We start from the raw sequence: 27,013 nt of genomic DNA, 5'->3' as shown, positions 1-27,013 counted from the left end.
TCTTTCCATAATTTTTCCCAGTCATCAAATTGTATATTATAACCAAAGTCCCTGGCCCATTGTATCATTACCGACTTAACTTCTTCATCTTTTGTTACACGACATAGTCTAGTAACTCTCTTTTCTCCTTTAGTGAAGGAAGCAGACTACATGTGCAAGGCAAATATGGCAGAAGCTTGTAACCATTCACCTCTTGCTCCTAGCACTGTCCCAGTACTAGGGGAACATTGTCGCTCCAACAGTCTTTTGCATGTGGCACACAGTGTACTTAATAGTAATACACACCTATTTTACTCCAAAACGTAGCATCTCATGCCCCCTCCCACCCAGTTCTCAGTTCCACATAGCAAAATTAAGTGGGCGGTTTCAAGAAATGTAAGCAAATTTCACTAATTAATTTTCAGCACAGAACTGGGAATTTAAATGTTAAAATTCCAGACCCATTCAGGCACCAGTGAAAGCTATCAGTGAATTTTGCAAAGAGGATTATAATAATTGATCTTCCTGGGGATATTGCACAGGATTTTATGCAATGCATTCCCTGAACTAGTTTATGAATTTAAAGGCTTCTTGTTTCCCTCCCACTGGGCACAGCTAGCTTGTCAATCATCCTCCAAACACACAGAACAGTTAGCTTTCAGAGGAATAATAGACAAAGCAACTGCTCTGGACTTTAAGCAGTTTGATGACTAAGAACACTTGTATGTGGTAAGTTCTTCTTTAAATACTCTATACACAGTATCTTCATATCTGTCTGCATTAGGCTTGTTAATAAAATGCATTTATGCTTTAAATAACCACAGTGCATTGATAGTTGCTGCTTCTGTAATGCCAATATTGATTTTAAAGGATGTTGCATATTTCATATGTTGAATGCTTGATAAAACACCCATGGGAGCAAGTTGCTACAATTTAGCAAGTAGGTTAACAGTATAATTTCCAATTAACTGCTGCTTTAATGGGTACAGTGAGAAATTACTTTAACGACTACAGTAGTCAATCCATGTAAACAAGACTTAGGAATTTGCTTCCTGTTAAGTGGAAGAGGAGTTTTAAATAGTTTGGATTTTTTTAAAAAAGACAAGAAATATGCTTGCGTCAATCCCTCTAAATACAAAAACTCCAACATAGGAATGGGAGATTGAGACCTGACTTTAAAGTAATTACTTCAGTCTTTAAAATATATATTAGCACAGAAAATACTAAACAGGAAAAGGAAAAGTAGGATGTGGAACAGAATATCCTCACCCTCCAGTCTTGATGGAAACTTTTGCATTTGTCATGTCACAGTGACTCAGGATTCCCGAACGAAACAAGCTGATTTCTGTCGAAATGAGTGATAACTTCATTCCTCCAGCTTTATTTCTAAATGGTAAGGTTCCATTGTATCTTTTTTTTTCTTCCACTTCCAAAAATGCAACGTGCTTGCTACTGACTGATCTTTAAAAGGCAGTATTTATGCTGCTTCTATAGCTGTATAATTATATTTATAAGAACATGGTGGGATTTAGCTTACACAAATGCAGCTCTGTTTTCTCCACCGTCTATTTTAGACTGTAAGCTCATTGGGAGAAGGGACCTATGTTGCTTAATTCTGATTCTGCAGTGCACATTAATGACACGGGGCATAGTAACAACAACAACTGCAGAACTCTGTGATCACCAGTGTGACTTAAGTGCCGGAATTTGCTTTGGAAGCAGGAATATGTTGGTGACAAGTAGGGACATCTGAAGACTTGGTTTGACCTGCATTTTTAAGCCAGCTGACCTGATATACACTTAATGCACCAGAAGGCAGTTTCCTCTTCAGGTTTCTGTACTTCTCCAAATTCACGTTATAGTTGAGTACATAAATGCATGCAAAGGATATCTGGAGAGGAAATGCATGCATGCATGCATGCAAAAAAATGCACATTTTGTGGAAAGAATACATTCAACATGTGATTTTTGTGTGTGTGGCATTCAAAAAAATTAACAGAATGTGTAGCTGAGATGGCTGAAATAGGTTGATTCATATATCCCTAGTGCCAAGATATTCTGTTGTCAAACTAACGTGTGTGTGTGTGTGTGTTTGGTGGGGACCAGAAAAAGTTCTGCACAGTAGGCTTGGCTAATGGGAAGTTCATAGGAGATGCTCTCAAAGCCCAGTTTCCACCTAGCAATGCCCCAATGTGAACTGCAAGGAAAGAACTGGACTTGAAGGATACAATCTCTTCAAGGCCAATTTTGCCATGAAGCTTTTTTTTTGGGGGGGGAGACAGGTCCTCAGTTAGGTTTGTGCATCTATTTTATCATGAATATCATTAAGGAGGCTTATTTTGTTTGCTTGTTTATGGCATTTCCGCTCCATGTTTTAACGCATTTGTTCTCAGGGTAGCTTGAACAGCTTTACTGTCATGTAAAACACAATACAGAAAAATAATAGAAACAAAAACAAAAGCGAGGAAACAACAATGAAAACACCTCGAGTTAGTCCCCAAATGCCAGACAGAATGAACATACTTTAAGTCATCTCCAAAAGGAAACTAGAGGAAACCATAAATGGGCTTCTTTTCAAGGAAAGTAATGTAAGAGCAACAACTTAAAAGGCTCTGTTCCCAGGAGATGCCAATCTCAGTGCCCCCAAAGGATGCCACCTGGAGCTAAGTTGAAGAACACAGAAGAATGTGAGTGCTGAAAATCCCGAATTAATTTGTGGATTCTAAAAATACATCTGTTTCTCTCTTCTTTTTTCCATGCAGCAGTGAATGTTGACAATAAATTTTAATAGGGATAGGTTGTTGTCATTTACTGGCATATCTCTGAATTTCTGGACATTCACAAATTTATCTGGGGTTGCAAACATTCGCTATAACATATTCATACATACACTTACATGAAACAGAATGGCAGAAATCAGGGCTTCCAGCAATATGTATTTTAAGATGTGATTTGATAAACAGTAACACTGAAGAAATCAAGATAAAAGATTTCCTACATACAAAAGTTAATACCACCAGTACATTTACTCCAGTAAACGTCACATTGGCAATACACCATTATCTAAACTTGCTGTTGATGGTGGATATGCTTTTGATCTTTGCTTTGTGTTTAGTGGTGAGACATCTTTGCCTCCTTGTCATGTTCATCGCAGCTTATGAGCAGAATGACTGTCACTGAATGAAATGTGAAATGATCACACTAACAACTGTGCAGCCACTGTAAAGGGACGTGTAGCTTTAAGCAATGACGACCACAGGGAGGGGGGGGAAGTTGCAAAGGACACTTCCTCTAATAACTTCCAGAATCTCTCAGCAATGTTTAGTAAAGCAAACAGTTTCTGCTTTACCAGAAGAAGCAGGTCAGTTTGCCCTTGTTGTGTGACCCAGCATGGCCACAAAACTACCCTTCCGAGAAGAATGTGAGACTTGGACTGCTATTCAAGTGGCAGATCTCCTGAGACAGGTACTGGACTGATATGATATTCTAGACAATTGACTGTACAAAGATTAAGAGGCAGGCATGGTTAAAGAGTTGATGTAAGATTACTCCATTCTTTTTGAAGACATTGGTGGCAAGCTCTTAGAGGCGATATGCCTCTGAAGTTCTTAGCCTAAAGCACCAAGAAAGGGAATATTTCTGTTATACTGAATGTTATCACAACATGTATAGTTGTCAGATTGCCATTAGGAATATGAATCTGGGTGCAGAACAGGTAACATATGTAACATTTCAACTTCAAGATCCTCCTCTACATGCAGCCATGAGGAGACTCATATTCTTGACTTCAAAACTGCCTGCACCCTCTCCTCTTACCCCCAACACAAGGACCTGCCTGGCCATGCAAGATGAAGGGTTCAAGAATTCTTGAAGGGGATCATCCCTCCCCCTCAGCTATGGCAGCCATGTGACACCCAACAAGTCAGCTGACAGCTTCAAGGGGCTCAATAGGCTGTAAGTTATATTAGGGAAAATTGCTTTGCAATACAAGTTTATGTTAGGCAAAAATATGTACATAGATGATTACATTTGGAAAAATTTGCACTAAAATGATTGATTTTATGAAGATTTTTTTTTAAAAAAAAGCACACTGGCATGGAATTAAATAAATAAATAAATAAATAAATAAATTTGTACCCTGCCCATCTAACTGAGTTGCCCCAGCCACTCTGGGCAGCTTTCAACATATATTAAAACATAATAAAACATTATGTACCATGCCGAACCTTGTACTATACAGTGTTGAAAACTGATCTTAAGATTGATAAGAGAGAGAAACTGAAATTGTTAGTTTTGCCCATCCCTGTGCCAGCTCTTGGAGAATCTACTGTACTTGGAGAATCTACTGGAGGACTACTCCAGTCTAGTTTTAAGGGAAGGGTGGGGGTTAACAGCTGAATATTCCTCAATTGTGGACAAGCCCTAAGGAAAGCTTGGGCACCACAGTTCAAGAAGGACACTGACAAACTGGAACGTGTCCAGAGGAGGGCAACCAAAATTGTCAAAGGCCTGGAAACGATGCCTTATGAGGAACGGCTAAGGGAGCTGGGCATGTTTAGCCTGGAGAAGAGGAGGTTAAGGGGTGATATGATAGCCATGTTCAAATATATAAAAGGATGTCATATAGAGGAGGGAGAAAGGTTGTTTTCTGCTGCTCCAGAGAAGCGGACACGGAGCAATGGATCCAAACTACAAGAAAGAAGATTCCACCTAAACATTAGGAAGAACTTCCTAACAGTAAGAGCTGTTCGACAGTGGAATTTGCTGCCAAGGAATGTGGTGGAGTCTCCTTCTTTGGAGGTCTTTAAGCAGAGGCTTGACAACCATATGTCAGGAGTGCTCTGATGGTGTTTCCTGCTTGGCAGGAATCTGAATTGTAAGGCTTGGAGCGTAGCTACACGTTCCTCCAGACCTCCAAAGTAGGAGACTCCACTACACTCCTTGGCAGCAAATTCCACTGTCGAACAGCTCTTACTGTCAGGAAGTTCTTCCTAATGTTTAGGTGGAATCTTCTTTCTTGTAGTTTGGATCCATTGCTCCGTGTCCGCTTCTCTGGAGCAGCAGAAAACAACCTTTCCCCCTCCTCTATGTGACATCCTTTTATATATTTGAACATGGCTATCATATCACCCCTTAACCTCCTCTTCTCCAGGCTAAACATGCCCAGCTCCCTTAGCCGTTCCTCATAAGGCATCGTTTCCAGGCCTTTTACCATTTTGGTTGCCCTCCTCTGGACACGTTCCAGTTTGTCAGTGTCCTTCTTGAATTGTGGTGCCCAGAACTGGACACAGTACTCCAGGTGTGGTCTGACCAGAGCAGAATACAGTGGCACTATTACTTCCCTTGATCTAGATGCTATACTCCTATTGATGCAGCCCAGAATTGCATTGGCTTTTTTAGCTGCCGCGTCACACTGTTGGCTCATGTCAAGTTTGTGGTCAACCAAGACTCCTAGATCCTTTTCACATGTACTGCTCTCAAGCCAGGTGTCACCCATCTTGTATTTGTGCCTCTCATTTTTTTTGCCCAAGTGCAATACTTTACATTTCTCCCTGTTAAAATTCATCTTGTTTGTTTTGGCCCAGTTCTCTAATCTGTCAAGGTCGTTTTGAAGTGTGATCCTGTCCTCTGGGGTGTTAGCCACCCCTCCCAGTTTGGTGTCATCTGCAAATTTGATCAGGATGCCCTTGAGTCCATCATCCAAGTCGTTGATAAAGATGTTGAATAAGACCGGGCCCAAGACAGAACCCTGTGGCACCCCACTAGTCACTCTTCTCCAGGATGAAGAGGAACCATTGATGAGCACCCTTTGGGTTCGGTCAGTCAGCCAGTTACAAATCCACTGAGTGGTAGCATAGTCAAGACCGCATTTTACCAGCTTCTTTACAAGAATATCATGGGGCACCTTGTCAAATGCCTTGCTGAAATCAAGGTAGGCTACATCCACTGTGTTCCCTTCATCTACCAGGCTTGTAATTCTGTCAAAAAACGAGATCAGGTTAGTCTGACATGACTTATTTTTCAGAAATCCATGCTGACTATTGGTGATCACAGCATTCCTTTCTAGGTGCTCACAGACTGTTTGCTTAATGATCTGTTCCAGAATCTTCCCTGCTATTGATGTCAGACTGACTGGGCGGTAATTATTTGGGTCCTCTCTTTTCCCCTTTTTGAAAATAGGGACAACATTTGCCCTCCTCCAGTCTGCCGGGACTTCGCCTGTTCTCCAGGAATTCTCAAAGATGACTGCCAGTGGTTCTGAGATCACATCTGCCAGTTCTTTTAATACTCTTGGATGCAGTTCATCTGGCCCTGGAGACTTGAATACATCTAATCTAGCCAAATATTCTTGTACTATCTCCTTAGTTATTCTGGGCTGTGTTTCCTTTGCTGAATCATTTGCTCCAAATTCTTCAGGTCGGGCATTGTTTTCTTTATCGGAGAAGACTGAGGCAAAGAAGGCATTGAGGAGTTCAGCCCTTTCTGTGTCCCCTGTTTGCATTTCACCATCTTCTCCTCTGAGTGACCCCACTGTTTCTTTGTTCTTCCTTTTGCTACGAACATACCCATAAAAGCCTTTTTTGTTGCTTTTAACCTCTCTAGCAAGCCTGAGTTCATTCTGTGCTTTAGCTTTTCTGACTTTGTGTCTACACGTGCTGGCTATTTGTTTGAATTCCTCTTTGGTGGTTTCCCCCCTTTTCCATTTTTTGTACACATCCTTTTTTAATCTTAATTCAGTTAAAAGTTCTTTAGATAGCCACCCTGGTTTCTTTAGGCACCTTCCATGTTTTCGTCTCATTGGTATTGCCTGACGTTGTGCTTTTACTATCTCCCTCTTAACAAACTCCCAGCCATCATGAACTCCCTTTCCTTTTAGTATTGCTGTCCATGGGATCTCACCCAGCACTTCCCTAAGTTTTATGAAGTCGGCTTTCTTAAAGTCAAGAAATTGAGTCCTAGTATGCTTGGCTGCTCCTTTCCGCTGTATAGTAAACTTCAGGAGAGCATGATCACTCGCGCCTAATGATCCTTCCACATCTACCCCACTAACCAGGTCATCAACATTGGTTAGGACCAGATCTAAAATGGCTGTTCCTCTTGTTGCTTCTCCCACTTTCTGGACAATGAAGTTGTCTGCAAGGCCAGTGAGGAATCTGTTTGACCTTATGCTCTTGGCTGAGTTTGACGTCCAACAAATATCCGGGTAATTGAAGTCCCCCATTACTACTATCTCCCTTCCTTTTGCATGCTTGGCCATCTGTTCCAGGAAGGCAGCATCTATGTCCTCCGTTTGGCTTGGGGATCTATAGTAAACTCCCACAATGAGGTCTCTGTTATTCTTCTCTCCCTTAATTTTGACCCAAATGCTCTCACTTTGGCTTTGAGGTTCTAAATCTTGGATCTCTTCACAGGTATACACATCCCTGACATATAACGCCACTCCTCCTCCTTTCTTGTCTGGTCTGTTTCTCTGAAATAGATTGTATCCCCCCATTATTACATTCCAATCGTGGGACTTATCCCACCAGGTTTCAGTGATGCCTATTATGTCATATTTAGTTTGCTGTACCAAGAGCTCAAGCTCATCTTGTTTATTTCCCATGCTTTGCGCATTAGTGTACAGACATTGAAGTCCATTAATCATTCCCCCGTGTCTCTTATTTAAGGATTTTTTCCTCCCTCCACTAGGTCCGCGTGCTGTTTGCTCCATTTGGTCTATGACATTTGGATGATCATCTTCATGAATTGATAGACTCCTACCTTCAGGAGCACTGTCTCCCTCCCCCACATTAGTCAGTTTAAAGCCCTCCTGATGAGGTTTCTGAGATTTTTGGCAAAAACATTTCTCCCAACCGTTGTGAGGTGCAGCCCATCACTTGCCAGAAGACCATCTTCAAGAAACTGCAGTCCGTGATCTAAGAATCCAAACCGTTCCTGTTTACACCATTTGCGAAGCCAGCTGTTCACTTCCACTATTTTCCCCTCTCTCCCTGGGCCACGTCGTTCAACTGGGAGGACAGACGAGATGACAATTTGTGCATTTAGTTGCTTCAATTTCCTGCCGAGAGCCTCGTAGTCTCTTTTGATCTTCTGGAGGCTATTGCTTGCAGTGTCATTGGTTCCCACATGAACCAAGAGGAAGGGGTATTCGTCAGTGGGTTTTATGATTTTTTGCAGTCGTTCAGTTACATCTTGGATCTTAGCCCCGGGGAGACAGCACACTTCCCGAGACATCTTGTCAGGCCCACAGATCACTGCTTCTGTTCCCCTCAGTAGGGAATCCCCTATCACCACTACACGCCTCCTCTTGGGTTTGGTCGGGGTTCTTCTGTGAGCTGTCTGTTCCAAGGTCGCCTGCACATTCCCTGAGGACTGACTTTGCTGCTCGTCTTCATATACCTGATCGACTGTAATGAGGGAGAGATCCTCAAATGGAGTCTGCTCCTCGTCTTCCATGCTAGGGGAGAGGACCTCAAAGCGATTGTGTATTTCTAAACAATCAGAGTGAACCCTGGGCCTCCTACTTCTTTGAGTCACGTTTCTCCATATATCTGGCTCCTGTGTTGCTGAACTATCCTCCTTCTCAGGGGAGTCCCCTGTCTCCTCTCTGGTGGAGACGGTGTGCTCTGTTGCTTCCAAGAAGAGCTCCAGCTCTCTAATTCTTTGGAGCGTAGCTACACGTTCCTCCTAACCATATGTCAGGAGTGCTCTGATGGTGTTTCCTGCTTGGCAGGGGGTTGGACTTGATGGCCCTTGTGGTCTCTTCCAACTCTATGATTCTATGATTCTATGATTCTATGATTCTATGACAACCATATGTCAGGAGTGCTCTGATGGTGTTTCCTGCTTGGCAGGGGGTTGGACTCGATGGCCCTTGTGGTCTCTTCCAACTCTATGATTCTATGATTCTAAGATTCATCTGCAGCAGAGGCAAGGCAGCAGAGGAATAACAGCTGAAAACAATATTCTTGTGTATGTGTGTACAACCATACTGGTAACTAGTGTTTTTTTCTGGGGAGGGACACAGGGGTATACATACCCCTAAACATTTTGTGAATCTTTGTACTTTTGTCCATTTACTGTATTTATTTTTCCCGATCTGAATTGTAAGGCTTGACAACCATATGTCAGGAGTGCTCTGATGGTGTTTCCTGCTTGGCAGGGGGTTGGACTCGATGGCCCTTGTGGTCTCTTCCAACTCTATGATTCTATGATTCTATGATTCTATGTAAAATGGTGATTTTCTTGAGTCAAACTGAGAGTACCCCTAAACATTTTTTTAGAAAAAAAGCTCTGCTGGTAATTGTATGTGGGGCACAGGTGGTGCTGTGGTCTAAACCACTGAGTCTCTTGGGCTTGCTGATCGGAAAGTTGGTGGTTCAAATCCGTCTGACGGGGTGAGCTCCCATTGCTCTGTCCAGCTCCTGCCAACCTAGCAATTCGAAAGCATATCAGTGCAAGTAGATAAATGGGTACCGCTGTGGCGGGAAGGTAAATGGCATTTCCATGTGCTCTGGCATTCATCACGGTGTCCCATGAACCGGAAAGCTGCCTATGGACAAACGCCGGCTCCCTTGGCCTAAAAGCGAGATGAACGGCGCAACCCCATAGTCGCCTTTGACTGAACTATCCAGGGGTCCTTTACCGTTACCTTTTACGTTTACTCGTAACTGTAGGCTCCCCTTCCTCACTCAGGATAAATATTTATTTTCTTCCTTCTCCTCATATTGCAGCCTTGTTCTCTTCAGTAGCTTGTCCTGTCCTGGCTTCTGAAGCAAGCAGGGGGACGGTATTATTAAACTGATCACACCCTTGTCATTTTCACCATTTGTAGAATGTGTGATCTCACAGTGGCTCTGATGGTGCTAATTAGAGAATAGCTGCAACCCTTGACACATTTAGCAACACTTACTACCTGGTAAGAGGTTATGCGGATGTGGAAGTGAAGCAAGAACTCTGCACTCACAAAGCCTTTTTCTCAAAATATTCTCATTTAGCAAAAAGGGGGTATATAATACTGAGGTATTTATGTCATTAAACAGGGCAATCCTGAATGTCTTTGCTTTTCACTTCTATTTCCTTCTATAAATTCACGATCTTTTAGAAGTCACATTTTATTGTACTGTTTTTCCCTGACCTTGCATTTCTACAATGGATGTCTGCACCGCAAAAAAAAAAAAAAATTCCACTCCTGCTAACTTCCTCTTTAAATCTAGACATACAACACATCTGTCCATGGTACAGGGTCCAGGTCAAGAAAATATGACGTTTTCAAAATAGTGTTGTGTAAAATTAAAAAACAACAACTCCAAAGGAAGTGACCCAGCAATCTTCTAAAAAAGGAACTGTGGAGAACTTTCTCCTGAAATACTTAGTACAAAACTTATCCTACCCAAATTGCCTATTAATAGGTCATGTCGCTGGCTATTTTACAACACAGGTCACACGTGTGGCATAAGCAACAGCAATTTGAGACACAACTGGATGCCAGTAGGAGGGCTTATGTCTCCTTTTCTGTGGCTCACATGCCTAAAAACTTTTGGTCATCGTGATACTAGGGAGATTATGCCCCAGGGGCTTAGTGTGTTACAGGGATCAGAGTATCAGAATGGGATGTAGAGACCCAGGTTCAAATCTCCAGCCAGTCATGAAGTTTACTGGATGACAGTCACCACCTGTTCACTTAACTTACGGTACCTCACAAGGTGGTTGTGAGAATAAATAGAAACTGTACTTAAAACGAACATTCTTCAAGGCACTATGTCAGCCTGAAAGCCATCTAAAAGGTTTATGTAATGTACATATCACCAGTTCTAATATCACCTTTCCCTCCCTCTCCCTTTTCAGTGTGGGATGCATGACTGCGCCCGGATAGTGGAAAAATTAAAGATAGACGGAGCTCGGTTTTTGGTAAGCATTTTTCATAATTTCTCTTAGAAATTGTTAACAGAAAGATGGCCTCCCTTTTAGTGAAGGTATACGAGCAGCAAAGATCGTGCCCTCACACTGCATAACACTGATAAGAGTAACACCAGTATTCAGCCTCAGATGCATGAAGGCAACAGAAAAATACCAATATAAAATGAACACAAAGAAAAGTGAACCTTACCTTAAACATATAAGCCAAGCAATATATATTTAGAGTTCATTTCCAATTGTGTTGCAAGAAGTGACGAAATGTCACGTGACAAAAGATCTGGAGGAACTTTCATGGGCTCTTCCACTTTTCATCACAATTTAATACTGCTCAACACCGTTGACAATGTAACATCAAATCCGTGGTAAATTTATTCTTCTGATGGCATTTTGCCAATGCTGAGTGATTAGTTATGTGCAAGTTAGGCTGCTCACAAATCTAGAACTATTCATTTAAACTAAAAAGAAAAAGAAAAAGAAATACAGGCACAAATTAAAATTAAAATATTTGGAAAAAGCTTTCCCTGACTTTCTCCTTCACTGACCTCCCCTTCTGTTAGGAGTCTTGCTTTATTTAGACTGTAAGTCTGTGTCTAATTTTAATTTTATATACAGAGCCTGCTTCTTGAAGGAAGACTGTATGAAATTTAATCATACAGGAATCATGAAGAGAAACTAGCATTTTATGGCTGTATGCACTCTGCCAGTTGACGGTCTTGAAATTTGTGCAGAATATGACTCCCTGGAGGGTTTTGTTTTTAGAAGTGTGTGATTTTAGCCCTCATGACCGTAGAGAATGTGTTCTAAAGTTGGGGAACAGCCTGCAGATCAGGAAACAAAAGTACGCTTTATGTGCTATGTTCAGTAGGATAAAGGTGTGAAAACATTAATAGTCTTGTGCCCTGCGACACTCTCCCCCTGTGTACAGGGAGCATGTAAAATAAATAGAAGAGCTATACTAAGTTTAGGTGGCTCCCTAATCCAACAGTCAGAGAATGCAACTTCATTAATGCTAATATGTCACTAACAATTGCAGAACTTGAAAGTCTTGTTATCACCTCATTCATTTGCCTGAGCAAGGAGGGACCATCAAATTACCCTGACACAGCAGCAGAGCATATGCCCACACTGCCCGGGGGGGGCGGGCTTGCTCCCAAGGGGGGGCACAGAGGGTGCCCTCCCAGGCATGGGATAGCCGCTTGGGTGCCCAGAGTGGCACGTGCACCCCACAGCCGGGGGCGGAGCGAGCCACCCACGGGGGCGAAGCAAGCCGCCGATTTGGCGTGCCACCTGCCCACAACTCCCAAGCCTCCCCCAAGCTGTCAAAACAAAGGGGGAAGGGGGGGATTCTGCTGGCAAAGTGGCGCAGCTCCCCCCTTCCCCTGATGGCTCGGGGTAGGCTTGGGAGTCATGGCAGGTGGTGCGCCAAATGTCACCCCCTCAGCGAAGACACCCAGGGCGGGTGATGACATCACTCCTGCTCTGAAAAAAGGCCCAGAGCTGTGTTTCCTCACCCTACTACACTAACTGCTTTCTCCCTGTGCGATTGGTGCCCACACCCCAAGTCTAATAGCAGCTTGCTCTCCCTGAAACACTGGCAAAAACAAGACTGGTTTAAAGCTTCCAGACAATAGGACCTTCCTTGTACCAAATGAGTTTTCAAAAGTAATCCACAGGCTATTACTGAACTATGGCATGTGTCCTTTATTTTCTACATATATTTCCACACATAAACGTCCATCACACTGGTCCTACTACTCACCCAAATCTGTACCTTCTTTTACCTTCTATTGTTCATTCCTTGCACACATATTAAATGATATTAAATATTAAGATTCCAAATAATGTAGGGTTGCCATCTTTCAGAAAGTAAAAACCAAGAGTCCCCAAAATTGTCAAGCTTTTTTTCAATTGACTTGCCTAAGATCCAGGACAAAGCGCCCCCTTTCGGAAATTCCACAGGGACATCAATTCCATCTTTGGAATCCCGGTAATGTCTGGGAAAATCCAGACATATGGCAGCCCTAAAATAATGCAATCAAATCCATTAAGCAAAGTAAACTTTTGGACATGTATGTATTTCACTGTGATTAAAATCATGAGGGCAGAATATCTTCAATGGCATTTTTTTTCTCCCTCCTCCCTTTCTAGATTAGACACAGTCCTGCTTTGCAAGGCATTTTTCCAAATTAGGAGACAGTTGATTCAATTCAAAGGGTTTTAAATGCCAAGTTGAGAAGACGCAATTGGCTTCATTTTTCTCAGAGCACTGAACATTCATTACTGAGGGAAGATAGTAACAGAACAAACATATAAAACTATTGCTAGGGGGTGGTTTAGTTTCAGATCATATGTCAAACACTGCACGTTAATTGAAAATGAGTCTGAGCGATTCAGTTGGATAGAGCGCTAAAACCTGGCAATTAACGCCATGCAAATATCCAATGGTGCCATAAAGCAGGCCAAAGCATCTTCAGTTAATTGGTCCAGAATTAAAACAACAAGCACAAAATTTAGTAATAAAACTGGCACTCAGATTCATCCAGAGTATGCCTCTTTTGCGCATTTCTCAGCCGCCTTGGGCCTATTATAGCCCAACTGCTTTTGTAGTAGTTCTGTGTTGCAGTGACAAACTCATGGCATCTTAAGACTGCTGGCTTGTTGGTAGCCAAAAGGGTAATCATTAGACAATTGCTCTTAAGTCTTCCAAATGGCGCAAAAGCAGACATTGCCTCACCCCCACAGCTAAGGATGATGTAACCTCAGTGTGTCTGTGTGAAGAGAAGCAATAGAAACTGCCATTTAAGCAGGGGAGCGAGACAAACTGATAATTTTCCTTCCTGTTAAACAGTGATGGATTTGCTGCAGGTTGCCTCTGACAGTTGTTAATTGGTGCTAGCCTGCAGGCTCAACATCTAGATCAGGTACAGGCAACGTGTGGTCCTCCAGATGTTGCTGGATGCCAACACCCATCAGCCCCAGCTTGCAGAACCAAAAATCTAGTCAAGGATAATGGGAATTGTAGTCCAACAACATCTGGAGGACCACGGGTTCCGATCTAGATTCAAGCAGGGCCAGGCCAGCTGTGAGGCTGAGTGAGGTGGCTGACTCAGGAAGCAGACACGAAAAGGGAAGGGAGGTTGGTTTTATTTAATATTTGCATTCTGCTTTTCCAACAACAAATATTGAGCTCAAAGCGGCTCACAGTAACCACAATAGCATTAGGAGGGGGGAAACATTGTAAACACCATAATATTAAACACAGAAACATATAAATAAAGCAAACAACAATAAATTCATCAAAACAGTTAATAACAGTTCAGCAAAATCAAAACATGGGAAACAGCACCAACCCTGTACCAGATGATTTCCTCTCTCTGGGAAGCTGCTTCCTGGCTCATGGCAGCAGGTATCACACATCCCAGGCAATTTTAAACTTGACTTCTTTTCACCCTACTGTTCCCTTGCTTGATCTGGGCACAGGGCTGAACCCAGTCCATCTCCAGCTTCTGGTTCTCTTTGAAAGGTGACCCAACAACAAACGATGGTAAGGTCTTAGAGGACTGAGCTGCATGTGATGTGCATGAGCTAACTTGCACCCCCTAAAATCTGAATTGCTATCCTTAGAAGATGCAGAGGAGGAGGATGCTGTCCTGTTTCTAGCATTGAAAGGGGTTTCAGCTGTCAATCCAACCGGCTTCTGTATGTGGAATTGAGAGAGGATGCCATCTTGTCATTTGCTCAGGGAGCAAAACACTGGGCTGGACATGGATTCAAGAGAGGTGTTTGGAGGGTGACACTATTATGAATGCTTTTTTATGTCTGAATGTTGCTCTGGTGTTTTATCTTCCCACATTGAAGCTCAGTGATCATAGATCATTCAAGTGAATGCTGGTATTCATAGACAGGGTTCTAAAGGAGGTAGGGTCCTCAGCTGATGCTCGAACCCTGTGCTGCTACTACTAGCTCCCCACTTTCTGTTTCCAGGCTTTTAGTCTGCATGCCCCTACACTGGGATTCTGAAAAGCTTCTGGGTATGGGTGGTGGGTAATGTCTGTGGTCCCAGGCAATATTATATCCATGAAATTCAGAGCCAGTACTATTGTCATTGGTGTTAAAAAAAGAGGGGATGCCTACTATAGTCATCACCATTCCTTAGCTGTAATTAAAAGACCTCAAGTGATATGCCATAGCTGTGTATGATATTATTTCCTTATAACTGGCAGTATAAAAATACTCCATTCACCTAACTGTACTGCTTTACAATACATAGCCTTATGACAGGAGTTCCCAGCACCAGTATTATAGTGACAATCCTAAAATTATCTTGTAAAAACAGAGCCCTTGTATTAATCCCATTTTCATTCCAATGGTTTAAAGTTGTCTCATGCTTCCCATCTTCGCTTCTTTATAGCCTTCCTTAAGATCACTAGCTATTCTGCAACTGCCTTGGAGAACATACGGAAGCCCTTCATTTTCAGGCTGCGGCTGATCTCACAAGACCACCAAGCTCCCTTTCCATTTTGAACCCAAAACTAGAGGATGCTCTTAGGTTGAATGGAATTGAACCCAGAGTCATTCCAAAGGGCAACTAGATTCAAGTCGGCAAAGTAGAAAGAACGAGAGACAAACTTATTTCATAACCAGTGTTCAAAAACTTATATACAGTGGTACCTCGGGTTAAGAACTTATTTCGTTCTGGAGGTCTGTTCTTAACCTGAAACTGTTCTTAACCTGAGGTACCACTTTAGCTAATGGGGCCTCCCGCTGCCGCCGCACAATTTCTGTTCTCATCCTGAAGCAAAGTTCTTAACCCGAGGTACTATTTCTGGGTTAGCGGAGTCTGTATCCTGAAGGGTCTGTAACCTGAGGTAGCACTGTACTAGTAATGAACTCTTTCTCCAAGTGTGATTATGTAGCCAGAACAGTACAATCTATGCAAAAGAGGGAGGTATCAGGAAGCTTCATGGCCATAGCCAAAGGGGGGAAGGGGGGCAGCTGCCCTCCCTAGATCAAGTACAACAATAGAAATACTTAACTGACCAATCACATCAGTTCTACCCCCCCCCCCCCGATAAAAGGCCTGCTCTCCCTAAAAAAGACCTGCCCCTCCCAAAAAAAATCCTGGCTATGCCCATGGCAAGCTTAGGCAAATAACTAGGTTTGCAGGGGGGGGGGCAAATCTGAGGGTGGCAAAACGGATCAATGAGGCCTGAGCATGCTGGGTGCATACGCTCCAACATTTCTCCAATGAAAATAGGAATGTCTATTCCTTAATGATAATTTTACTATTTGTACCCCACACATCTTATCGGGTTGCCCAAGCACACTGGGCAGCTCCAACGTATATAAAAAGGTAATGAAACATTAAACATTTTTAAAAAGAACCTTCCCTATACAGGATTGCCTTCAGTTGGCTTGGGGCTGGAAAACTCCATACCCTCTAACATTTCTCCAATGGAAATAGGGACAGCCTAAGGGAAAGCGGGACATTCTGGGATCAAATCAGAAACTGAGATGGCTTCTCTAAATCAGGGATGTCCCTGGAAAATAGGGACACTCGGAGGGTCTGTGAGTGGCTATGGACTGGAGGACCCCCTTCAGACTGGTGGTGTTTGGGTATACACAACATGCCAGATACAATAATTGTGCATTAATAGTGGATTCATACTGTGCTGTGCACACATCTTTCTGGTTTACTGATTGTTCTGTGATGCTTCCCTAATGATACCACATCACTGTATCCTCTTTGTCCCACTCTATGGTCTTCTTGAACCATAGAATGGGACAAAAAAACACAGCCTGGGTGGAAAATTTTGGATATAATGTTACAGGATTTTAGTCGGCGTTTCAAGACATGCTGTGATCAGAAACAGAGCAATATCACTGTTCCCTACCTTTTGCAGACATAAGCAGTATTGAAAGTGGGGCCTCAAATTACTGACTATTGGGTGGGAATGGAATATTTAGGAGGAAGTTGTGGTTGGCTGATAGATCTCACTTGCTCTGCCTAATATTGGTTATTTTAAAATGGAATAAATAGTGGAGGAAATAAGCATTTTTGTCTCCATTTCTAGTTCAAACATAGAAAATACAAAATGGAGGAAACCCCCATGCTCAGTATTTGCATCATCCCTGCATATACACAGCTGTGCTAGAACCTTGGAGAATCTCTTTAGACAATGAGTTGTTTATTCCTGTAACAGTTCTTTTAATCTGTAGTTCTTTCTTAACCTCCTTGGCTAGCTTTATATTTCCTGGCTCCCTCGACTTCCCACATCCCTTACGGCTGGGGAGTGTTGCACTGCCAGAGTAACTATACAGAGATTGCATGGCAGAGACAGTGTCCTTCATTTGCAGGCTGCAGCTGATTTCAAAGGCCACTAAACTCACTTTCCAGTTAGAACCACAATGAAAGGGTGTTTCTGAGGTAGAGTTGGATGCAGAGTCAATCCCAAGGGCTACCTTATTTCCTAGTTACTTTTCAGCTTTCAGCTTTATACTGGCTGCTGTGGCCAAAACATAAATTGAGTGAAAGAGGAAAGATGTCTCCCCTTCTAGATTTGTGGTTTTAAAGAGGAACGACAGAACCGTAGAGTGGGATGGGACATGTTTAACACTTGCCTTGCAGTTCAGTGTGAGCCTAATGCTTTACTATAGCTGTCAAGATATTGCTTCACTGTGTATGTGTTTTTATATAAAGGTATGTATCATCAATAATACTTTAAGTAGAGGAGGGAGCTACATTATTTATGCTTACTAGATGTTACCAATGACAACCGTGGCCTAGTTAATGTACTGTAAGCATGCCAGCTACTGCAGATAAAGAAAGGGAATGGTGCCTTTAAAAAAAGATACAGACAGAATTTACAGTGCTTGGCTATCTGCCTCAAAACACTTTCAATCTATGTTTGCTGTGTTGAGGAAGGGCTACTGTTCATCTTAGAGTTATTCTTTATTTTAAAGCTTTCTGGATTATCCCTGACATATTGTTCTCCACTATATGATGCATTTTTAAGCCTTTTGACTGGTGCAACTCCCATCAGCCCCCAGTCAAAGCCTGGTGTAATCTATTGCTGGCAACATGTGACACTATCAGGAGCATTTATCAAAGAAAGAAGCTGAGGGTTCTAACAAGCAAAGGTTGTTAAAGCAAACGGCATTTAAAGCAAACGGAACGAGGAGACCTATTTTAAAACCTGAGTTTAGAGGATTTAATACAGTGGTACCTCTGGTTTCGAACTTAATTCATTCCGTAGGTCCATTCTTAACCTGAAACCGTTCTTAAACTGCGGTACCACTTTAGCTAATGGGGCCTCCCACTGCTGCTGGGCCACCATCGCACGATTTCTGTTCTCATCCTGGGGCAAAGTTCTTAACCAGAGGTACTTGTTATGTAGTGAAGTTCTCACCCTGGGCCAGCAGAGGGATACTGTAGATAGTTTTCACTCAGGTCCACATATGCAAATAGGGGATTGAAAGTGACGTTCAGTGATTGGATACTTACAGAAAGTGGTTACAGTTACAGTCTAGTGGAGCTCTATATAAGCAGGCTGGCTGAACCCTTCAGTTCTGTTCTGTTCTGGCCTGTGAATAAACAAGAGCTGTTTGAAGGATCACTGTGTCGTCTGATATGTTCACCCACAACTTAACAGTATTACTTCCAGGTTAGCGGAGTCTGTAACCCGAAGTGTTTGTAACCCGAGGTGTTTGTAACCCGAGGTACCACTGTAGTTGAGTACATTTGCATTCCTCAGCAATTGCTCTTAGTCTCTTTAACAAGCTATGTTGATATTCCTCCAATGGAATGTAAAACTATAAAAAGCGAAGACATATTTTTGTCTATTTCTTCCTACAAGAATAAGACAGAAGCCAAGTTAAGCATTGTTGTGTAACCATTAATGTTGATGACTAAACTGTCACCAATCTGTAATAAGCCAAGTAAATGAGCGAGGAGAAAAGGGGCAAAATATGGCAGGTTCATCTAAAAAGTCAACACATATACACATAGGCTTAATGCGTTTCCAGGGCTGGGTTTTTAATCCATGCATGATATTAATCCAAAATGCATATGTATCCTTTATTTTGCTATAAGATGCTTCTGTATGATGCATAGTCCGTAAGCCTTAGCATTCCCACTCATCGACACCTCTTGGTGTATGCACAAATTGTAGCTGTGCTGATGTGAAAAGCTAGGGGGCAAAGAGCTGTGAAACTCACTCGAAAAACCACTAAAAACCCTGAGGGAGAGAACTATGAAGGTTTCTGAATAAAACAGCCCTCCCCAAGCTGGTGCCCTCCAGTTAAGTTGAACTACAGCTCCAATGAGTCCCAGCTACCATAGCTAATGGCCATGGATAATGTTAGTTGTTGCTCAAAAAAATCTTAAAAGCACGATTTTTGGGAAAGGCATAATAGAAAGCATAATTTCTCAAGTTGTTGGGGATCATAGCAGCCAATGCCTAGGAGCTAAGCTCCCTTGTCCCCTCTGAATATTTGATGGGCATTGCCATTCAAATGGTGTCTGTGTGCTGTATCTTATGCAGGGTGGGGCTTACCTGGGCTCCCCGCTCCATATTCCCTTGTTGAGAATGGGGAGCTACCAGTTCCCTTTCCAGTTTCTAATGCATCAGCAAGTTATTTCTACAACAACTACTGCTGCTAGCTGTTAATGTACATTTTACAGGGAAACAAGCAGAAACAATCCTTTCCCTATGAGGAGTTTCCACTCTAAATGTTGATAGTGAGAGAGGGTAACAAAATCCCTTCTGGATTGAACCAAATACCGGTACTTCTTTAGACTAGCATCCTGTTGCACAAAATGGTCAACTAAACCATGGTGGTTGTTACTCATTGGGGCTATAAAAAAAGGTAAAGGACCTTTACCTTTTTAGTTGTCCAGTCGCAAACAACTCTGGGGTTGCGGCGCTCATCTCGCTTTACTGGCCGAGGGAGCCAACGTTTGTCCGCAGACAGTTTTTCCGGGTCATGTGGCCAGTATGACTAAGCCGCCTCTGGTGAACCAGAGCAGTGCACAGAAACGCCGTTTACCTTCCCACCGAAGTGGTACCTATTTATCTACTTGCACTTTGGCGTGCTTTCGAACTGCTAGGTTGGCAGGAGCTGGGACCAAGCAATGGGAGCTCACCCCGTGACGGGGATTCAAACCACCGACCTTCCAATTGGCAAGCCCTAGGCTCAGTGGTTTAGACCACAGCGCCACCTGCGTCCTAGTGCCACTTGCTATAATAGATAATAATAATAAATTATTTATACCCACCCATCTGGCTGGGTTTAATATCCATCAGAATATTAAAAATCCGATAAAACATCAAACATTAAAAACTTCCCTAAACAGTGCTGCCTTCAGATATCTTCTAAATGTCAGATAGTTGTTTGTTTCCTTGACATCTGATAGGAGGGCGTTCCACAGGGAAAGTGCCACCACCGAGAAGGCCCTCTGCCTGGTTCCCTGTAGCCTCACTTCTCACAGGGAGGAACCACCAGAAGGCCCTCGGAGCTGGACCTCAGTGTCTGGGCTGGATGATGGGGATGGAGACACTCTTTCAGGTATACTTGGCCGAGGCCGTTTAGGGCTTTAAAGGTCAGCACCAACACTTTGAATTGTGCTGTTATTGTGGAAAGCAGGGAGGCCAACAGGAGGTGGAGCCAGAGCCAATGACAGGCAGAGCCACACCCTGACTTTTCTGTAAGCCAGAAGGCAGGCAGGGGGGCTAGTAGAGCCAGGCCCCTTCCACCCTAATGGACCAGCCTCCATTGCAACCAGATGCCTATGAGAATCCCACAAGTGCAATAGTCCTCTCTCACTCATGATAATCTCCAGAAATGGGCATTCGGAATCATACTACCTTCGATACTAGACATAATATATATCCGTCATGATGAGTAGCCGTCATTAGCCACAAATATGTCTAATTGCATTCTGAATGCATCTACATTCTCAACGCAAAGCAAGCCAACCCAAATTAAAAAGTGTGGGGGGGGGAGGAATGCTAGTACAACAGCAAGGATGGTTTATCATAAAAAGATAGGGTACAAATGCAAAAAATAAATAAATAAACATAAATAACTCATATTCACATTAAATATAGATCAAAAGAATATCCTTTGATGTCTAACCCTTTGTTCTTAAAGTTTTACAGCTATATTTTCAAGTAAGATGAAAGCTGTTACTTGGAGGTAACATACTCTGGGTGCTTGTAAGTGGCTTTGTAAAATACCCCCCCCCTTAAAAGAAAAAAGAAAAAGAATCCCATTCAACAGTAGAGAAACTTGGAAAATTCACCCAGCATTTACATCTATTAAATGATGCCCAGTTGCTGGCCCATAGTTTTTAAAAGTAATTTTCTTAAATCTTATTTTAAAGAGAGCAAGAACCTTTTCCACCAATTTCAGTGGGATTTAAGGCACAGCAAATAACTTTCTCTGTATTGCATCTGAGAGGTGATATAGTAGCCACCTTCAAATATCAAAAGGGCTATCACATGGAAGATGGAGCAAGCTTGTTTGCTGCTGCTTCAGAGGGTAGGACCCAAACCAAAGGATTCAAATTACAAGGAAGGAGATTTCTTTGGGAGGAAAATAATGAGATCTATGATCCACGTGTGGGAAAACAAAAGAACTGGTTGAACACCTGGATACAAAACACCAGGCTTTATACACTCTCTAGCAGGAGAACGCCCCCACGGGAGAAAGTTAAGCAGCTGTATAGCAAGGTAATGTAGGTTGTTAGACCCCTATTATATTGGCTTACAGTACTCACACCTTTGTTTGCCAGAGGGCAATGAACAGACCACACACTATTAAGTAAGTTTAAAATACTTTACTTACAAAACCCAAAGGTCTGATTCATGTGTTAGTCCATGCCACAGCAAGGAAAACACAGGTAGAATACGCTTGGGTACAAAATACAGAAATAGCTTCAAGCATGCTGTCTGAAGTGAGGGGTGTGACCTAACTGAGTCTAAGAACACAGCTCTGTGGTCTTAACCCCTTCATGTACTAGCACTCTCACATTTTTGACTGTAATTTCCCACAATTCTGACTTAAACGTAAGAGCTGTTCAACCAAGGAAAGGACTACCTCAGAAGGTGGCGGACTTTTGTTCATTGGAAGTTTTTAAACAAAGGTTGGATGGATGTATGTAGCTGTGATTCCTGTATTGCAAAGGATTGGACTAGATGGTTCCTGAGATCCCTTTTAACTGCAATTCTATGACTCTCTCAACACCCCCTTCAGCAAAGAGCTGCTGATAAGAAAAGGGACCCTCTGCTCCCCAAGAATCAGAAACTGTAGTTTGCCCCTCACAGACCTATAATTCCCAGCACCCTTAAACTACAGTTCCCATAATTATTTGGGGGTACTTTAAATGGGCTTTACATTTATGGTACATATGCAGCCACCATTTTATATTCATGGTGCCTTTGGGGAAGAATTTGGCACAAAACGCATTGGCCTCAATAAATATTTTCTCTTGTGCCTTTTTCCTTCTTTTCTTCTTGTCATAATACCAGATAGGTTTGCCACAAGACAAGCCAGTGGGCTGGTGACAGCAGCTAATCATTATCACTTTTATTCCAACTATTACTCCCCAGCCCACATGGTTCTTATAATAGTTTGGCACCTACTTCCAACCACACAAAGCTTGTCTGAGCTTCTCAAATTACATTTAAAATTATGCTTAGCTAGCAAAGCTGTTAAAGGTGGAAAGGAACTTCCTTGATGGCTTCACAGAAAAAGTACAGACTGAACACTCAAGATTTCCCCTCACTAATATGATGACTCCATCCTGCCTTCTCCTAAATTACACCATCTGCTATGAATATGAATGAAGCCAAACAAGCAATGGCAGGCACAGAAGAAGCCAGAAGAGAAATCAGCATAGGCCTAATCACTAATTAGTGTCAACCTGCAATTGTTCTCAACTTAAAAGGCAAAAACCACCAGACTTTTCAGGGTTGCCGGCTATCTGCAAAAGGGGACAACTATTCCTTTAAGAGATTTGCCTAAGAGCCGCTCAGGGGCTGTGTCAAGCTTTCTTCTCTGCGGGAGTTCTTAAAGGAACAGCAGTCCCCAACTGGGCTGGAACTGGCAACTCCCGGTGAAACGCGAACAATCTGTCCATTGTCAGCATTCTCTGCCAACGAATGAAAACTAGCAGACATTCCTCTCAGTGAAGCAGAGGAGGTTATTAAAATATTTATCAGCCATTCCATATTTTAAAACCGAGGGAGTTTGCCCCCGTTACAAACAAATTCAAAGGAAACAGAAGAAAGGCTCCGATTGCGGAGGGTTGTGGTTCCCCCCCCCCACCTGCTAGCCCTGTTTGGTTCCTCAGATTTTAACATTGTGTAATCTTGTTCCAAATTTTGATTGCATTTGTTAACACACACAAATTATATATATATATATATATATATATATATATATATATATATATATATATTTGCTTTCGTAGATTTTCACGGGTACAGGAATGCAGGTTTTGGTGTCTTCGGGTGTCTTCCCGTGTAAGAGTTGGGGTGTCTAGGCGACGTTTCGACGAGGTCTCACTCGTCATCTTCAGGCTGGTGCTTTCGGCTTCTTGTTACTGGAACAGAGCAGGATCTCAGTGTTTGAGTTCCTATAAATACTGTTGAGGGGGTGTGGTGTATAGCCTCCAACGTTCTGGGCAGAGAGGAAGTTCCCAGGTTAGTGTGCCTTTTCTTCTTTTGTTCATTAATTACTTGAGGGATATCTTGAGTGATTTCTTGAGTGATATTCTGAGTACCACTTAGGAGGGTCATTAGGTGTGGATTAGTTGCTAAAGCTTTCGTGTCTTGACCTCTTGAGCTTGTGAAAAGTTTTTCTGAGAAGATGGCTGTACTGCACTTAGTTGTGCTCTGGCTTGGCTTCGTGTATAGGGGCGAGCTGTGGTTTTGTGCCCTGTGTCAGCCAGATCTGTGTAGGGATTGCAGGGGGGTGCCGCATCCGGAGGTGCCACTATGGTTTGGCTACTGGATGGTGTCTGTAATTTATCTGTGGAGAGGGTCTGGGTTTGGGTCTGGTGTGGTTGATTGGAGATGGCGTTCTGTGTGCCTCTGGTTCTGGTGTCGGTTTTTGTGGGGAGGGCTAATTTCCAGATGTCTGGCAGGCGGGACGTGTCGTCACGCTTGTTCATGTTGTGAGGGTGTTTCTCTATCTCGATGGCTTCCATGATTATTCTCTTGTGGTGATGTTCCATGTTAAAGAGCAATTTGGAATCTGCAAAATTAATTTCGTGTCCTGTTTCTTTCATGTGTTGGAAAAGAGAGGAAGTTTTTTCTTCTTTTTTGACGGCATTCTTGTGTTCTGCGATACGTGCATTTATACGTCTGTTTGTTTGTCCAATGTACGTGGCTGGGCAGACTTTGCAGGGTATTTCATAGACCCCTTGGTTTTCTAACTGGATTTTATCTTTGGGGTTTCTGAGGATATTGGCTATTTTTTGGTTGGTGCAAAAGGCTGTTTTGATATTGTGTTTATGGAGGATTTTGCTAATTTTATCTGTAGTGCCCTTGATATAAGGGAGGAGGGCCATGCCATTGTTTTCTTCTGTGTCTTGATTTTTGGGGGGTGTTTCTTTTTGGATTAGTTTCGTAACCCTGTTTTGCTGGTATCCGTTGGCGATTAACACATTTGAGAGATTCTGTAACTCAGTTGTCAAGTGGTCTTTGTCAGCCAGGCGTTTGGTTCTGGAGATGAGAGTCTTGGCTACGGAGTTTATTTGTGCAGGGTGGTGGTGTGATTGTGCATGTAAGTAGCGGTTGGTGTGTGTTTTTTTCCGGTAGATAGTGTGTCCTAGGGAGCCATCAGGTTTTTTGTAGATTAGGACGTCAAGGAAGGGAAGTTGGTTGTTGGCTTCTATTTCCATAGTGAATTGTATTTTGGGGTGTAGGCTGTTGAGATGTGTGAGGAAGCTATCTAGTTTTTCCTTCCCGTGTGGCCAAATTACAAAGGTGTCGTCAACATATCTGAGCCAAAGTTTGGGTTTGTGTTCTGACTTGTCTAAAGCATTGGTTTCAAAGTGTTCCATGTACAGATTTGCGATGACCGGTGAGAGGGGTGATCCCATAGGTGCTCCTTCTATCTGTTTGTATCTTTGTCCATTGTGGATGAAGTACGTGTTGGTTAGGCAGTGGTTGGTCAGGTCCAGGATGTATTCGGGGGGGTTGTATTTGTTTTGAATGGCTGTCAAGGCTTCATTAATGGGCACTTGTGTGAAGAGAGATACAACATCGAAGCTCACAAGTAGGTCATCGGGATGTAGGTTTTGCTTCTTTATTGTTTCTATGAACTGGAAGGAGTTTGTAACGTGTGAAGCGATAGATTCTGCATAGGGCTGAAGTTGCTTAGCGAGAAATTTAGCGAGATTTTGTAGAGGTGAGCCTATGGAGCTGACTATTGGTCTGAGTGGTGTTCCTTCTTTGTGTATCTTGGGGAGACCGTAGAGTTTGGGGCATCTGGATGATTTTTCTCTGGGGATGATTCTTAGCTGGATTTCTTCACTGATAGGAGAGGCTTTTATTTTGGATTTGGTGGTTTTTTCCAGATAGGTGGTGGGATCTGTTTTTATAGGTTGGTAGGTAGGGTCTTGGAGTAGATTTGATAGTTTTGCTTGGTAGTCCGATGTGTTCATCACAACAGTGGCATTACCTTTGTCTGCTGGGAGAATGATTATGTTGTTGTCTTTCCTCAGGTTGGTGAGTGCTTTCTGTTCTTCTTTGTGTAAATTGCTTCTGGGTGGTTTGCTGGAGCAGAGGATGTTGGTGACTTCAAGTCTGATTTTATTGGCTTCATCTGGGTTGATTTTGGTTAGGCTAGCTTCGACTCCGCATATGATGTTTTCCGTGGGGATGCGTCTCGGGGTAACTGCAAAGTTGAAACCTTTGGAGAGTACTTTGGTTTCAGTTGAGGTGAGGATCCTGTCTGATATGTTATGTACTGTTTGTTTCATGGGTTGTTGTGGAGGGTGGCTGGGCTTCTGGCGTCTCTCTAGTTTGTGGAGTTTGTTGGTGTGTGTGTCTGTCTTATGTGAGGTCTCAGTTTCAGCTCTCCAGACGGCTAGTTGTTTGCATTTGTCCCAGAGTGCAGGGTGGATTTTGTTACAGAGTTTGAGGTGAAGAGTGAGCAGATCTTTGTTGGTTTGGTTTAGTAGGTATCTTTTCTTATGTAGTTCGTTTCTGATTAGGGATAGTTCAGTTCGTTTCAGGATCCTTTCGGTAGCTGGGGTTTTAGAGTGGAATTTAAGTTGGAAGCATGTGGGAATTAAGTTGTTGTCTCGGCAGTTGCGTAGGAACAAGAGATCACATAAGATGGTGGCTCTTCGGATTTCTAGTTTCTCGTAGGTTCTTGTCAGCTGGAAGGTTTCCTCCCCGTAGAGGTGAGATATTTGCTTTCGTAGATTTTCACGGGTACAGGAATGCAGGTTTTGGTGTCTTCGGGTGTCTTCCCGTGTAAGAGTTGGGGTGTCTAGGCGACGTTTCGACGAGGTCTCACTCGTCATCTTCAGGCTGGTGCTTTCGGCTTCTTGTTACTGGAACAGAGCAGGATCTCAGTGTTTGAGTTCCTATAAATACTGTTGAGGGGGTGTGGTGTATAGCCTCCAACGTTCTGGGCAGAGAGGAAGTTCCCAGGTTAGTGTGCCTTTTCTTCTTTTGTTCATTAATTACTTGAGGGATATCTTGTGTCAGCCAGATCTGTGTAGGGATTGCAGGGGGGTGCCGCATCCGGAGGTGCCACTATGGTTTGGCTACTGGATGGTGTCTGTAATTTATCTGTGGAGAGGGTCTGGGTTTGGGTCTGGTGTGGTTGATTGGAGATGGCGTTCTGTGTGCCTCTGGTTCTGGTGTCGGTTTTTGTGGGGAGGGCTAATTTCCAGATGTCTGGCAGGCGGGACGTGTCGTCACGCTTGTTCATGTTGTGAGGGTGTTTCTCTATCTCGATGGCTTCCATGATTATTCTCTTGTGGTGATGTTCCATGTTAAAGAGCAATTTGGAATCTGCAAAATTAATTTCGTGTCCTGTTTCTTTCATGTGTTGGAAAAGAGAGGAAGTTTTTTCTTCTTTTTTGACGGCA

At 42.9% G+C, this 27,013-nt stretch overlaps 1 protein-coding gene across 3 annotated transcripts in view; it reads left to right on the top strand.

The window, feature by feature from the left end:
• The first annotated feature begins 661 nt into the window (after window positions 1–661).
• BLNK (B cell linker) overlaps window positions 662–27,013 on the top strand; it is a 104,737-nt gene continuing 78,385 nt past the window's right edge. The window contains exons 1-3 of one of the 3 annotated variants that reach the window (XM_083505978.1): window positions 662–708; window positions 1,291–1,372; window positions 10,828–10,890. In XM_083505978.1, coding sequence (XP_083362104.1) covers window positions 1,370–1,372; window positions 10,828–10,890 — 66 coding nt within the window. In that variant the 5' untranslated portion in view covers window positions 662–708; window positions 1,291–1,369. Of the gene's footprint in view, window positions 709–1,290; window positions 1,373–3,262; window positions 3,445–10,827; window positions 10,891–27,013 lie in introns of those variants that run through there. The other 2 variants (XM_083505976.1, XM_083505977.1) reach the window with 2 other exon arrangements.

Source organism: Podarcis liolepis, assembly GCF_965112155.1.
Source record: "Podarcis liolepis genome assembly, chromosome: 5".
Classification (NCBI taxonomy): Eukaryota; Metazoa; Chordata; class Lepidosauria; order Squamata; family Lacertidae; genus Podarcis; species Podarcis liolepis.
Note: the sequence above shows the minus strand (reverse complement) of the source record. Positions and strands in the feature narration are given on the sequence as shown.